The sequence below is a fragment of the Leopardus geoffroyi genome, chromosome C1 (genome assembly GCF_018350155.1).
Source record: "Leopardus geoffroyi isolate Oge1 chromosome C1, O.geoffroyi_Oge1_pat1.0, whole genome shotgun sequence".
NCBI lineage: Eukaryota > Metazoa > Chordata > Mammalia > Carnivora > Felidae > Leopardus > Leopardus geoffroyi.
Genome location: NC_059328.1, coordinates 7,422,897 through 7,439,217, shown reverse-complemented (window position 1 = coordinate 7,439,217; position 16,321 = coordinate 7,422,897). Strand labels below are relative to the sequence as shown.

The window sequence follows — 16,321 nt, the reverse complement described above, 5'->3', positions numbered from 1 at the left end:
GTCTCACGGGGGAAAATGCTCAGCAAAGAGAAAGGGAGTCACACCTTGGTAGCCAGCTCCTTCTCTCGATCCACCAGGCTTTCGATGTCCGTGGAGTCGTAGCCGCTGCTCTCGCTGGGGGTGATGGCACTTTCAAAGGTGGTGGTAGAGATCTGAGAGGAGATGCTGGTGGAGGTGCTGAGGGTCCCACTGCTGAGGCTGGGGGACAGTGAGTCACTCAGGGATTTGGGGATGCTGTCACCAAGTCTCTCACGCAGCAGCAGGAAGTGGCGAGTTTTCTCCACCTAAGAAGATCAACACAATGGCCTCAGCGAACGCAAAGCTCATTAAGATCTTCATAAGCGAAATACTGTGCCTCTACCACGATCGAAAGCTGAAAAGCCAGGATCACGTAGAGAAGGTGAGCATGTGACCCACACTTTGGGAGTTGTGCCCAAGAGTTCATCTGAGCAGCTCCTGCCCTCGGATACCTCGTGAAGGAGCTCCAGCTTCTCCAGCTCCCACTGGTGCTCAAGGATGAGGCTGTCCCCGCGGGGCCGCCAGCCTGCTAAGTTCTCTTCTCCCCGCACATAGGCCACTGACGTATCCAAGATTTTTCTTCTCCTTCTCTGCATGCCTGGGACAAGAGGACAAAGTCTTTTATTCAGAGAAAAATCTGATTCCATTTTTAGCTCAAAACACACTAATAACTCATATACATGGCAAACTAAGACACTTAGTCAAGATACCTGGGTTTTATTAATAATAATTCACCCCTTTTCCCCAAAGCAATTCTCTGAACCTCTTTTAAAACTGAGTTTTAGGGGCGCCTGGGTGGCGCAGTCGGTTGGGCGTCCGACTTCAGCCAGGTCACGATCTCGCGGTCATGAGTTCGAGCCCCGCGTCAGGCTCTGGGCTGATGGCTCAGAGCCTGGAGCCTGTTTCCGATTCTGTGTCTCCCTCTCTCTCTGCCCCTCCCCCGTTCATGCTCTGTCTCTCTCTGTCCCAAAAAAAAAAAAAAAAAAAAAAAAAAAAAAGTTGAAAAAAAAAAACTGAGTTTTATATTCTTCAATAATTAGGGCGACTGTAACACAGCCTGAGAAAATGCCCAAGTTGTTATGTTACATGAAAATATAGAAAGATCAAATTGTACCCTATGGTTCCAAATACATCCATACGAAAAAAGTAGGAAAGGACCATCCCCATACTCCCCCCACACACCCCACATTCAGGAGCTCAGTTAGGATGGCAGATGGCAGATGGCTTCAGCCCCATCATTTCCCATTAATTTCTAAAAATATACTGTTTTTACATATCGAAGATACAAACTTACGTTACTTAAAAAAATTTCTCAAGGAAATATCTGGACACCGTCAATAGCTACTATTGGGACTTGGATTCACGCTCAAAGTCTCTTTTTAATCTACATCTTAACTGTGGGCCCTGACCTTTTCCCGTATATGTTCTCTAAAATGATTCAAGCTCACCTTAATCAAATGTTATTTATTTGTTTATTTTTAAGTTTACTTATTTATTTTGAGACAGAGACAGTGTGAGTGTGGGAGGGGCAGACAGACAGGGAGGGAGAGAGAAAGAGAATCCCAAGCAGGCTCCGTGCTGCCAATGCAGAGCCCAATGTGGGGCTCGAACTCACGAGACTGAGAGATCATGACCCGAGCCGAAATCAAGAGTCAGATGCTTAATCGACTGAGCCATCAGGCGCCCTCAAATGTTTTTTAAAACCACTGATTTCTGTCCATGTTCTGGTTTATAAATCTAGAAATGCAAAGGGCTGCTTAAGGCCACCAAGCCAGAGAGAGAAGTAATGGCAGCCCAGAGAGACATCCGAAAGGGCACCGAACAAGTTCAACTTAATAATTTGTCTTCCTAGGGCACAGGAAGTTCAAATTCTAGCTTGACAACACCTGTAAGGTCACACTGCCAAGTTACCTTTGGGGCTAACGTGGAGAGGGAAACGGTTATGAGGTCTGGAAAGCTAAATTCGTTCTCACACAAAGTTTTTATAATATGCAACAACCTCCTAACATTTTGTTCAGTACAGTTTTTGTAACTGTTCTGCAGGTCATAAACCAAACAGTGTTGTTACTCAGAAAAAGGTAACTCCCACCACCACCAAAAAACTGGCTTCTAAAATATACTTGGTTTCTACAAAATTTTCCTACTCGTGTAGGTTAGATTTTTGACATAAAATACTCCAAACACAGGCAAAGATAACCATCACCTCCCTGACCCACAAGGGCTTACCTGGACTGCCCGTGTCTGCCATTTTGCATAGACTGAGTTCATAAATTCCAGTGACACGATTGCTATTTGAATTAAAACAAACACTTGTTTAACTTCTCATGGCACAAAAACAGGAAAATCTCAATTCTCTCTACTTAAAACACTGTCTCCTCTGGAGGGACTGCAGCCCACCCTTAAATATAATTACAGACATTTCTCACTTCTTTTTTTATTCTGAACTTAAGAAGTATACTTTTTCCTAGGAGGAGTTTGTTTCCATGCAATCTTTTGAATTACTTCAAAGGATGAGTAAAATTGAATGATGAACCCAAAAGTTTATAATACAAAGATAAAAGTTAAAAATCTGTGTTTTCTTTTTTTTTAATTTTGTTTAATGTTTATTTATTTTTGAGACAGAGACAGAGCGTGAGCAGGGGAGGAGCAGAGAGAGAGGGAGACAGAATCCAAAACAGGTTCCAGGCTCTGAACTGTCAGCGCAGAGCCCGATGCGGGGCTCGAGCTCACAAACTGCGAGATCGTGACCTGAGCCGAAGTCGGACGCTTAACCGACCGAGCCACCCAGGCGTCCCAAAAATCTGTGTTTCCTTACCACGAGAGACAAGACAGGGGCAGAGGAAGGTCTGACCAGAATGAAATGATAAACATCGACTTTGGGGGCATGTCATGAGGAAGGTTACTGAACCCTCCACTGTGTTAGTAATGCATATTTATTTTGAGAGAGAACGTGTGTGCACACATGCGAGGAAGAGGAGCAGAGAGAAGAATCCCACGCAGGCTCCACACGCTGTCAGCAGAGCCTGACGCAGGGCTTGATCTCTCAAACTGCGAAATCACGACCTGAGCCGAAATCAAGAGTCAGACGCTTAACCGACTGAACCACCCAGGCGCCCCTGTAACACGTATTTTTTAAGCTGAGTGGTGACACACAAGCATTCCCTGTATTAGTCTTGGTGGATTTCTACAGATCTTAAATATGAATAAGTCTTTAGAAGAAGAACGTCCCAATGGTAATCAGTTAGAAATAATGACATCTGAAAGAACATTTAGTCCCTGAAAAACTGCTGAGTGTTCACAATGTAATACTCTTCCTTCCTTCATACGCTCGTCTATCCATCAGTATTCCCTTAAATGCCAACATTTAAAAGTTACTGCCCTTCAGGCATCCGGTTGTAAGCTAAGCCCGCAGCAGCAAGCCAGGCACACTGCGGGCTCTGCTGACCCTGCAGTGGGCAGACCAAATGGAAACTAAACTTGTCTCAGAAACTTACGAGTCCGGTGACTTCGAGTAGCCGCTGCCAAAGAGGCTGCGCAGAGAGCGTGGCGGCGAGATCTTGGCGTCCCGGGAGTAGAAGACCATGCACACATCTTTGGTGATGACCGCCGGCTGGATGCAGTGATCCAGCTGAAAGCAGAGAGGGGTGGGCCCCGATGAAACCCAGACGGAGCACTGTGGCAGGAGTCTGTGCGCCGCCACAGTTGGAGAGCTGGTCCCAGATGGGGGGGCGGGGAGATTTCAGCTCTGCCAGTCGCTTCAACAGCAACTCGGCAGACGATTCGTGCAAGAGTAGGCAGTGGTCCTCGCAGCTGCTTTACTTTTCTGAACTGTTTTTAAAAGTTTCTTCTGTAATAACGGTTACTATTTATTGTTTCTTATGTGCCAATCACTGTCCTAAATGCTTATATGTGATCTCTCAACACCTTTCTGAGGTAAATGCCATTATGTTTACCCTTGTTTAAGAAATGAGGGAACTGAGGCAGAGAGAGACGAAGTCCCTGTGTAAGGACATGCTGGCAGTAAGCGGCAGCACAGGGACCTGCGCTCAGCTGGGCTGGTTCCAGGGTCTGTGCTGTTAACCACGACCGGGCTCTGCCCACAGCTGCAAAAACACGAGGCAAAGTTTTCTTAAACTCATACCTTCTTTGAAGAATGGTGATTAGGCCACTAAAACTGAAGCTATAGTAGAAATCATAGGGCTTTTTTATTTTAAAGTTTATTACTATTTTTTTGAGTCATCTCTAACACCCAAAATGGGGCTCGAACTCACGACCGACCCCAAGATCGGGAGTCGCAACCTCTTCTGAGCCAGCCGAACGCCCCGTCATATAACTTTTCGATTAAACAGAGACTAGGAACAGAATCTCCTACAACCAGAACGGCAGCAAACGGTTGACAAAAATCTGTCAAATCATTCCTCTTCATCTCCCACGGTCATCTGCCCACTGCTCAGGGCTGGCCATTTGTGGCCATTCAAGTTCAGAGTCTCCTCACCTCTAGGTATGCTGACAAGGTCATGTAGATCTTTTCCCCATAGGGTGTCACTCGGTTCAGAAGGAGAGAGTTATGGAGGGAGCTGTCCCACACGGCCTCGAAACGGTAGAAGGTCCTAAGGTCAGAAAGGCGAGAGGCAATTACCCAAAGAAGTGAAGTCACCTTAGTCGAGGTACTGTCACTGTCAGTAACACTACCGACACCCACAAACACCTGCAATATATCGAAATCTAACAACACAGTGGAGGCTTTATCCCCTCGGAGGAAGAGGTAGGCCCCCTGTCTCTCACCCCACCCACTACCCAGGAGCACTCAGCTATGTCTCCCCCCCACCCCCCACACACAAGCCTGCTTTTCTGCCTGTAAACATAAAAATAGAGCAATCAAAGAGATTAGGATGAAAAGGATAAGTGGGTACAGACAGAAACTAAAGGAAGAAAGCCAAAAGGAGCTCCTCCATCAGTCAACAAAGAGAGCAGGAAACAAATCCTCAGTAGCTTGTAAGCCTGTCTTCACATCACAGTCTGGTTCTGGAGCCTCAGAAATGTCACAAACATACCTGAGAAGATTGATGGAGGAAACAGGCAGGATAATTTAAGTACTGGGAGTCTTATTTTAAATTAAAAAACAAGTGGTTATCCTTAGCTGATGTTTCAGAAAAAGAATAATTTTAAAGTAGAGCTGGCTAACTACTATTTGTTACTTTTCAAAAAAAAAAAAAAAAAAATCCACATGAAAACCAATCTTACATTTAAAATAACAACTAGAGGGGCGCCTGGGTGGCGCAGTCGGTTAAGCGTCCGACTTCAGCCAGGTCACGATCTCGCGGTCCGTGAGTTCGAGCCCCGCGTCGGGCTCTGGGCTGATGGCTCAGAGCCTGGAGCCTGTTTCCGATTCTGTGTCTCCCTCTCTCTCTGCCCCTCCCCCGTTCATGCTCTGTCTCTCTCTGTCCCAAAAATGAATAAACGTTGAAAAAAAAAATTAAAAAAAAAAAAATAAATAACAACTAGAAGCTTGATTTAATGAGTACCTATAAACTTTTTAAAGTTGTTCTCGTATCTTCTTTGTAAAACCCCACAGGGCTGACCTGGCCTGACATCGGTTCTGCCCGTTCTGCAGTCTCATCTGAAGCGCTGTGCTGAGTTACAGACCAGCCCCCGACTGCCCGCAGTCCCCCCGCAGGGCCCCCGCAGGCTCCGTAACAGGTGTCTACCTCCGACAGCGCATGTTCCATCACTACGGGCTCTCGCCCGACTCAGCTGGCAAGCGTTTGTGCACACTGTGCTTCCTGCCCAATACACTCCTCCTCACTCCTTCCCAAATGGTAACCTTGCTGTTGCTGTCTTTTCTAGATTTCCTGTGACAAACAACTGGCACATTTTCTCTCTAAACACATGCCCGTGCTTCCTTCTCCTGAAACTGTCGAGAGAAAACAATTCACTGCTAAAAGAACTCCCTAGCCACACCTCATCCTCCACGTGTCAGACTAGGGAGCTCTTCTAGAAGCCTGACCAGTTCATTTTGTAGCTGCTTCCACATCCAAGTCTTCCGCAAGTACCTGCCACTCTCTCAAACGCCTAGCTTTTGATGCAGTGTGGATGGGTCAAGAAAATACAAAGACACCCAAGGAACAAAGAAACATTTAACAAGACAGAGACAGATAAAGCAACCAAGGGTCTCAAAAAGCAACCACAAAGGATGGCGGAAGTCTTCCTGGGCTCAGCAGAGAACACTTCATGCATCCACAACGCCCTGTTTCAAATAGTTCATTTTGGTTTAAAACACATTCTAATCCTGGGTGGTGATAAGCACTACTTGGGCAGAAGCTCCCTGAGAGCTCTGTCACCTGAGACTCTGCTTTTATTGTGTCCCTGTGTGTGTCGAGGTACCTGGAATGGGGCCTACCTGTCACACCACAAGATCTGGACACACCTGTGCTGAAGTGGAATGAACCCCCTTCTTAGAGCGAGGGCATCTATTACTCTGGAGAAGCTGGACAGAAGTCCCTGTCCCTCCTGCCTATAATCTCTGACCCGTTAAATTTTCACACCGTGACTTAGCACCTCCCAGTGCCAATATTTAGGGTTCACGGCTCTCTTTCAACAGAGGCAAATGTTTTGAATTTGTCAAAGAAAAGCCTCTTCATTTCTGTTTTCAGGTTGGGTTTTCACTTAACCTAAGGAGGAAATTTCAGTGGTAGAACCTTGGCTAACAAAAAGGAATTTTTGACTCCAGTAAAATCTTCCTGCATTTGCAGGGGAGGGGATTTTTTTTGTTTCGTTTGGCACTTGGGGGTGCTGCAGCACATTCTTTTGGAATACCCACTGAAGATGGCAATCCTTCAGAGATGGTTGTTAAGAAACAAGACTGGTGAGAAATGTCAACTGAATCAAGCTAGCAAGAGAATTTAGAATTAGAAACAGGGCTGAGTCCTGAGACATGTTTCCCTGTATGGCTCCTATGGTGGTTAAGAAATAATCCCAAATGGATTTCTCGAGATGTTCTGAACAATGGCAGTGTGTGTGTGTGTGTGTGTGTGTGTGTGTGTGTGTGTGTGTATCTTTAAAAACCAAACAGACATTTTAGGCTATGTTGTCATGTATCACTTCCTTCATTTTTCTTCCCTAAATCAGATGAAGAGAGATGGGCAAAGACTTCCTTCACTATGGAACCAGGACTTTTTTCTACTACAAAAGAAGAAAATAGATAAGACAAGCAGTCCTGACAGAGAAAGAGAAATGTTTAAAAATAAACAGCCTATTTTTCACAGACTCAGCTGCCCAAATAGCTAAACTGGTCTCTTCTACGGCACAGGACAAAACAAAGAAAACAGTGAGTAATTATGCAAAGCTACAGAGCAACAAACCTTTCAAGCTGCTGACAGAGACAGGACAGACAAAGAACAGAAAACCCAGCCTGAGATTCCACGAAAGGAGGGGGGTAACGCTCTAATCGGTAATGCAGCAGAGGAAAACCCGAAGGCGCACAAGAATTAAATGGACAGGTCTAGTGAATGGAATGAGAGAATACGAACTCTGCCAATCATTTAAGAAGCTGTGTGTGAAACTATACACATCAGGAAAACCCGGGGAACAAAGGGTGCCGGAGAAGGTGTTGTTCTATCCTAGGTCTGCACGGGGAAAAACTACTAAATTAAAATAGTAGTCCAAGCAATGTAAGACATAAAGCATTCTGATAGACTAGAATCTTTATGTGCAAAAAAGCAAACAGAAAATACCTAGGAATGTCCTTATCAAGAAAGAGCCTGCAAAAACACAGAAAAGGCTTTTGTTAGTGCAGCAGTGGAACAAAAAAGGAAAGAGGAGAGGAAAGCAAAAGCGAAAAAAAAATACATAAGACACATCTGCTGTTAAGCAAAGTAAATTCAAGTGGACAATTGACACAGAACTCCATGGGGCACAATTTGATAGACAGCTTACAGTGACATGGGTCCCTCTCTCCCGAAACATTTAATTAAGGAAAATGCTGGGCACAGAAGGGACTGTGGAGACCACCTCTATTAACACCCCCTCTCTGCAGATGACTCAGTACTGGAAGGGGTAGGAAGTTGCTGCAGAGTTAAGGGAAAACCAAAGCGATTCGGTAACACAGATGCGGGACTGGAAAGAAAAGCTGCAGTGGCCCCTGTTGGTCACACGCCACCATCAATACCCAGAGGTGCTCTCTCCTGGACACACGTGCACAACACACTCACACTGGAGTTCAAGTTCACCTTTAAACATTAAACCTTAGGCGAAAAGAACAAAAGCTCTTAACCAAATTCCATTTAGCAACTTGCCAAATTAGCTTAGGCTCTCCGTATTCCTAAAATGGAAAGATGCATGTCCATCACGCGCTGAACATCCTAAACTAGATGGGTATCTCATCCACCCAGACAGTCTGCTCCCCAGAACTGAGTGGTGTGCTTATCAAGTGTCAACAGTACCTGGTCTTGACCCTGTTTATGCAGTTGTACTTACCATGATTATCTAAATTAATCCAGTATTAGGCAAAACAATGTAACGTGAGGGCAAAAATAATTTTTGTTCAGAGTGAAACAAAACTGAGTTGAACATTTTTAAACGATTTGATAATGCTGAGTTGTCAAACAACTCAGCTGTCAAAAAACAGCTGTCAAACTAAGTTTGGGTGTGATCAATATAAAAAAGGGAAATATTAAAATTGTAATGACAGATGATAGAAAGCTGACAGGATTTTGCCATTAGATTTTCTTCGGAGGTTTCTACTTCTTGCTCCACAAAATTAAAAATCACAGATGATGAATTATGGGTGTGCTTTTGCAAGAAAGAGCGTCCCAAGTCCAATAAATAAGGCTACAATTAAAGACAAGGCCTTGGCCCCATAGCAAGAGCTTGACAAGATAATGTACATTTATGGAGCTGAAATTAAAACGTTCAAGGTGCATATCTTTCTATTTTCCTTGACTTTGGCCAACTTTTTTGATTAATTAACTCTACACCTCTATTGTGGAAGATAAGCTGCTTTTGACAAAAGCCAAATTCATTTCCTGCTGCATCTGACCTGCGGCCAGGTATGAATCCCGGGACTTCCGAAGGTCACTCTAACACAGGCCATTTAGCTCAACCAGTGTTTCAACCAAACACCATCCTTCCCTGTGAGTTTTGCTAAGTAGCCTAGGAATACTTAGGATCTATTTCTCATAGCTGCAAAGAAAACATGGTGCATGCCGGCTGCCTCGGCAGGCGAGGATACCGTGCAGGGTTAGTGAGGACTTCAGAGAAATGGTACTGCTCACGATTCTGCCCAGGAATGGACCAGGGAGGACCAGAGCACGCTTCTGTCCCTCTGTCCGCCCCGGCCCCCCATACAGGTACCCCCTCATACTCAGTCCCTCTCCCTCACAGCGCCTGCAGCTCCTCCTACAGGCAAAAAGCGAACAGATATTTGCTTTTTTTCCTCTTTCCTATGCAAAACTGTAACACAAGGAAACGGTGGAAAAAAATTAACTCTGGCCCAAACTTTTAATCCCATTTCTGCCTTTTGTCTCATTTTTCCTCTCCCTCTTCCCAACATAGATGTGAGCAAGTTTTTCAGGAATACACAGAAGTATCCAGAAGTCCTCCTGTAATGCAAAGGCAGTGTTCTGAGCCCACATCTGCACACACAGCCACCCGTTTCCCAGCCATTGCTACATACAGGAATGGAGTCTCTGTGCACAGTGACAGAACTCCTTTCCTGGGGACGTGAGGGGCCCAGAAGATGTATCTCCAGTCTGACATGGGAAAGTAGACTGGCTATGTACTTTAAGCATTGTCTGTCATCACTTGATTATAAAATGGAATTTTAAGGGAAGCCAGTTTAAAATTAAAAATAAAGTAAAATTCATTATTTACAGCAGATAACCTTGGTCAGAAGAGTTTATACGTATGAATTTATCTCCTTTATGAGTGAACGAAAATGAAAAGCAAATACTAAGAATCCTGGAGCCTATGCTGGCAGCAGCAAAGGATAAACACAGGAGGGTTTGCTGAGCCCAGGAGGGCACGTTTCCATGACACTTAGGACACACAGACCTTTCCCACAGCAACCACTTCATAGGAGAGCACCTAGTCTCAGCAATAATTAATTTGTACTTTTAAACCCTTGGGAAGAATGCTGAATTTTCTTTTTCTGTTCTCGTCTCTAAGACTGTGTTTCATCTACTCAAACTCTATCCCGGAGAGAGTATTTTCACTCAGTATTGGTAATGGATCCACATACATGTAACTCCACAATTATTTACTTTTGGAGAGCAGAGTGGCAGGGAGGAAAGGGATGTCTGAAGTGAAAGAGGAATTCGTTTCTGCCCCTGGACAGGAGTCACCGGTGAATGGGGAATCTAACGGTGTGGCGTCAACCTGCACGGGGCTGACTCATCACGCTGCCCAGGGGCCCTACCTGCTGGAGTTGTGGGAGGACTTCAGGTACTTGGCAGAGATAATATTTAGGGAGAGGATAGCATCGACCGCAGCCTCATCCACTTCAGCCTTGTTCCTGATCCGGCCTACGAGGAAGAATAAAGAAACTAGGACAGGGGTACACTTAACAACACAACAGAAACTCATTAAGCCAAAGAGAGACTTTTAAACCTGTGTACCTTCGGGTGCCGGAAGGGTCACTTAGCCAACCACCGAATGGCCCTCCACTCTTCCCCCTGTTGTCTTCCCTTTCCTCCCCACATTTGGTCAATTGTGAAACCTTACTGACTCTTTGTTTGGAGTTTCTCATACTCATCTCAACCTCTAGTTCTCATACCACCTCCTGCTCACAAAGGTCACCCCCTTCCCGTCGGGAACACTGCGATGGCCATTTCACTGATCTCCTGGCTGCTCACCTCATCCCCCTCTCCAGTCCACCCTACACTCACCTTACAGAGACATCTGAAGCCACTGCCTTCATTATACCACTTAAAAAATTTTTTTTTAATGTTTATTTATTTTTGAGAGAGACAGAGCGTGAGTGGGGGAGGAACAGAGAGAGAGGGAGACACAGAATCCAAAGCAGGTGCCAGGCTCTGAGCCATCAACATAGATGCCCGACACGGGCCTCGAACTTACAGAAGATCCTGACCTGAGCTGAAATCGAATGCTTAACCGACTGAGCCACGGAGGCGCCCCACCACTTTCCTGTTCAAAATCCTACAACTCTGTTTTCCAGTGAACGCTAGGGGACGTACTGCAGAGAGGCTAAGAGCACAGCCTCTGGAGCTAGACTGTCTGGATTCAAATCTCAGCTTTAACACTTTCTGGCTGTGAAGCTTAGGCACATTGAGTCTTTGTTTCCTCTTCTATGAAGTGTGATTAGCAATTCTTCCCTTACATGATTGTTAAAACCATGTTATATATTTGTTATGTTAAATAATATTTTTAGAGCATTCAGAAAAGTACCTGGTATAGAGTAAGGACTACACAAGAGTTTGTTAAAATAAAAAAACAATAAAAAAAAAAAAAAAAAAAGCTTGAAAAACCACTACCCTAGACAGAAGAGAGTACAATCTCCCTTCTAGGGGTTCTTAATGTGGTCCACAGATACTCAAGGGGTCTATGTATAAAATTCAGGAGGTCCATGAGCTTGAATGAGAAAAAAAAATGACAACTTTATTTTCATGAGCCTCTGACTAAAATTTGGCATTTCCTTCAGTTATGAAGGGAGGAGACAATCCACAGGAAAATCAGCAGAAGCTGTGACTCTATCCCTGTAGAAATCAGATGTTTTCATGTCATACTAAGGTAGAATATCTCAACATTCATCACTGCTCTGAGTGATAGAAATTAGACCTGCTGCTTCTTTAATGCATTTAATGCATTAATATGAAGAAAAGCTTATACTATGAATTTATTTAGTATTTGAGCAATCTCAGTATCACTAGTTCCCTTTGTAACCCTATGTACAGCTGACCCTTGAACAACACGGGTTTGAACTGCATGGGTCCACTTACACACAGTTGTTTTTTCAGTAAATACAGGATAGTATTGTAAATATATTTTCTCTTATGATTTTCTTCCCCCATGGTTTTTTTGTTTTTTTTTTTTTTTAAAGTAGGCTTCGTGCCCAGTGTGAAGCCCAAAGCAAGGCTTAAACTCATGACACTGAGATCAAGACCGGAGCTGAGAACAAGAGTCGGACGCTTGACTAACTGAGCCACTCAGGCGCACCCTCCCACCCTTATAATTTTTTTCGACGTTTATTTATTTTTGGGACAGAGAGAGACAGAGCATGAACGGGGGAGGGGCAGAGAGAGAGGGAGACACAGAATCGGAAGCAGGCTCCAGGCTCTGAGCCATCAGCCCAGAGCCCGACGCGGGGCTCGAACTCGCGGACCGCGAGATCGTGACCTGGCTGAAGTCGGACGCTTAACCGACTGCGCCACCCAGGCACCCCCCTTATAATTTTCTTAATAACGTTTTTTTTTCTCTAGCTTACTTTAAGAATATAGTATATAATACATAAAACATACAAAATACATGTTAGTCAACTGTTTACGTTATCAGGAAGGCTCTGGTCAACAAGAGGCTGTTAGCAGTTAAATTGTGGGGAGTCAAAATTATATGCAAATATTCAACTGCACTTCAAAACAATTTTTTTTAATGTTTATTTTTGAGAGACAGAAAGAGAGAGAGAGGGAGGGAGGGGCAGAGAGAGAGAGAGGGAGACACAGAATCTGAAGCAGGCTCCAGGCTCTGAGCTGTCAGCACAGAGCCCAACAAGGGGCTCAAACCCACGAACCGTGAGATCATGACCTGAGCCGAAGTCGGATGCCTCACCAACTGAGCCACCCAGATGCCCCTATCCAACTGCACTTCTAACCCTTACTCTGTTCAGGGGTCAACCGTACTTTATTTTCTACATTTAAAAACATTAATTCTGAGGCTATCCCACTGCCAAAGGGGTCCATGGCAACACGGGATCCAGAACCCTGCCTTGGACTCTAAAGCTTATACGGTTTATCCAGTTTTTTCTTCTCATCAGGAGACCTTGGCCATGGGTTTCTAGCCATCTGCATGTTAGACATGTTCCTGACTCTCTTTTCAAGATGTTTCTGTGTATGGAAAACAAGACAAATGAGAACCTTCTAATTTTTCCCACATCTGTTAAGATCCTCCTGGATCCTTTCTATTGTTAATTCTCAGCCCGGGGTCTTTCTCACTTGCCCTCATTTTGGCACTTACTCATCAAACTGCTCTATTTATTTATTATTTTTTAAGTTTACTTATTAATTTAAGTAATCTCTACACTCTACATGGGGCTTGAACTCATGACTCTGAGATCAAGAGTCGAATGCTCTACTGACTAAGCCAGCCAGGCGCCCCCCCACTGCTTTGCACATACATATGTTGCCTCCTCAACAAAACCGCAGGCTTACAATGAGCAGACACTTCTCTTATATGCTCTCAGAAGCTTTAAAACAGAGCCATTCCCGGGGCGCCTGGGTGGCGCAGTCGGTTAAGCGGCTGACTTCAGCCAGGTCACGATCTCGCGGTCCGTGAGTTCGAGCCCCGCGTCCAGCTCTGGGCTGATGGCTCAGAGCCTGGAGCCTGTTTCCGATTCTGTGTCTCCCTCTCTCTCTGCCCCTCCCCCATTCATGCTCTGTCTCTCTCTGTCCCAAAAATAAATAAACGTTGAAAAAAAAAAAAATTAAAAAAATAAATAAATAAAACAGAGCCATTCCCATGGTAGCTGAGTAAAATAACGGTTGGTTGCGGGGCACCTGGGTGGCTCAGTTGGTTAAGCATCCGACTCTTGATTTCAGCTCAGGTCATGATCTCACGGTTCATGACATTGAGCCCTGTGTCGGGCTCTGTGCTGACAGCACAGAGCCAGCTTGGGATTCTCCTTCTCTCACTCTCTCCCTCTCTCCCCGTCCCGCTCCGCCCCTCCCCCAATCTCGCTCTCTCTTGCTCTCCCTCTCTCAAAAATAAATAAACAAGCATTAAAAAAATAATGGCTGCTTGAATAACATATCCCTAATGATGGGAGTTGAGAAACAGAGTAGTTTCAAACTCTAGGCCACATATTCTCCAGTACTCTCTTTCTGCACATTCCCTGTGTTCCTCTAAAAAGCCTGGCTCTGTCCTCAGCTGAGGGAATGTACTCACCTACCACCAGCTCACGAACATCCTTCCAATGGAGCTCACTCCCCTTCTCATGGATAATGGTCACCGTGATCCTTCGCTGGATGCCCTAGGTAACGGAGCAGGGTTGTAATTTAGCTGGGACAATCTAGGATTTCCTCTTGTGTGCCGTTTTCTGGACTGCATGGTGTGGGGGTGGGCAAGACGAGAGGAACGGAGAGGGGGAGATGCTGTCCCCACTCTCTCTTTTTTTTTTTAAAGTAGCCTCCACACCCAATGTGGGGCTTGAACTCACAACACCCTGAGATCAGTCACATGTTCTACTGACTGAGCCGCCTTGGCGCCCCTCCACGGTTACTCTAAACAAAGGGATATAGGTCAGGGACTGAGGAAGAGCCAGGTTCTGGTATGGCTTTAAGAACAAGTGACTAGATGGTAGACCCAGAATATGAGACCCTCAGCTCCTATGCCCACTTGGGTGATAAGCATTTTTCTTAAAGATTTTACTTTTAAGTAATCTCTACACCCAATGTGGGGCTTCAACTCACAACCCCGAGATCAAGAGTCACGGGCTCCGCTGACGGAGCCAGCCAGGCGCCCCGGGCATAAGCATGTTGGAGCACTGACCGAACCCACTTTTGATTTACCAAAGGAGGACACCTGTATTTCATGGCCAGATTTTAGTCCATTGCAACTTTCATCCTCTATCCCCATTAAGAACTTTTAACTATAAACATACGGTCTCCAAACATGGAAACTATATACAAGAAAATAAAATTGTATAAAATGACATGCGAGCTGCACAAATTATAGTAGCCGAATAAAAGTCTTTTTCAAAATAGGTCTCTCAAAATATATTTCTACGTATGAGCAAGGGTATAACACAAGCCAAGGTCTGAGGAAGAAACATTAAAAAGGCGTACAAAAAAAGAAAAAAAAAAAAAGTACAATGTCTCCTGATCCCCAAATCTGCTTAAAGTGGAGAGGGAAAACAGAGACACAGAAAGAGCCCTGTTTCGGTTCTCCCCTAGGCCCTCTCTGGCTCCCTCATTAGTACCTGGTGAAGCAAGAATGTCCCCTGGCAGGGCAAGCCTGCTGTGTGGTCAACCACGGCTGGGATGTACCTAGAAGGACAGAAATGCAGAGAAAGCAGTCAGACGGGACGCCTGCGCGGAGGGCTCCGGCCCGCAAGGTCTTCTCTGCTGCGACATCCCCCAGTGGTCTCGGTTTCCCTGGTCTTCCTCACCATGTGGGCATTCAGTGAGTCACACGGTCACTTGCATTTAATAGACCTTCTCACGTATCCGTGCCACATCCCCCTTACTAGACCCAAGTGCTCAAAGCACAGTAACATTTTTGGCTCCCTCCCAGCCTCCTGCGCGACAGATATTCCATAAATAATGTACAACTGCAACAGCAAGTGTCAGGAGGTAGGAAAGGGGTAATTTCAGATTTCAGGTAGTTTTTAAGGGTCAGAAAGCAATGAACTCAGTAGAAACTACTACTATAACTATGTCTCCCTCGTGACGCTAGTTATAATCACATTATAGATCTGTGTACGGAAAGTGCAGCTTCTTCAAGCCGTGTCACTACTGGCAACGAAATACGGGACTCATACAGCCAGACTCTCCTATCAGTAGGAACACAAAAAATGTTTCATGGAGATGACTGTGAGGGTGGTACTCAGCATTATAAACAGAGGATCATTAGGATAACGTTTTTTCCTTACCCTTTACATTAACCAACAAAGCCCCTTGCCTCTGTTTCAGGAATGGGATCTTTATTTGTGTTTTTCCAAACGCAATTTAGAGACAACTGTGAACAAGAATTATATTCACCACTCGCTCTAACACAGCTCACACACAGAGAGGAAGCTGATGTTGATTCTTTTCATCTAGGACAACAGACCTCAACCGGGGGTGATTTGTAACGTCTGAGGACATTTTTGGTTGTCACACCGAAGGCAGGTGCTACTGGCCCCTTGTGAGAAGAAGCCAGGGATGCAACTACATATCCTACGATACACAGGACCGCCCCCCATGACGGAGACTTACCTGGCCCAAAACAGTGCTAAGGCTGAGAAACCCTGGTCTAAAGAAACATTCTGCCCCCAAATCCTCTCACTGAGATTATTAAGATAAGTTGTGACTATATTATGCACAAAATGCTTCTGATCCCCTTTGCTCTGCTGCCATGAAAACCCACTGTGTAAGTT

At 45.1% G+C, this 16,321-nt stretch overlaps 1 protein-coding gene across 30 annotated transcripts in view; it reads right to left on the bottom strand.

Moving 5' to 3' along the window:
* Positions 1-16,321, bottom strand: part of KIF1B (kinesin family member 1B) — a 147,280-nt gene that overhangs the window by 11,873 nt on the left and 119,086 nt on the right. For 20 of the 30 annotated variants that reach the window (XM_045482103.1, XM_045482108.1, XM_045482114.1 and 17 more), the window contains 9 exons: positions 15,164-15,230; positions 14,131-14,215; positions 10,433-10,538; positions 7,752-7,778; positions 4,514-4,628; positions 3,513-3,646; positions 2,245-2,306; positions 471-616; positions 45-284 (listed from right to left, as the gene is read on the bottom strand). In XM_045482103.1, coding sequence (XP_045338059.1) covers positions 45-284; positions 471-616; positions 2,245-2,306; positions 3,513-3,646; positions 4,514-4,628; positions 7,752-7,778; positions 10,433-10,538; positions 14,131-14,215; positions 15,164-15,230 — 982 coding nt within the window. The remainder of the gene's footprint in view (positions 1-44; positions 285-470; positions 617-2,244; positions 2,307-3,512; positions 3,647-4,513; positions 4,629-7,751; positions 7,779-10,432; positions 10,539-14,130; positions 14,216-15,163; positions 15,231-16,321) is intronic. The other 10 variants (XM_045482131.1, XM_045482107.1, XM_045482116.1 and 7 more) reach the window with 1 other exon arrangement.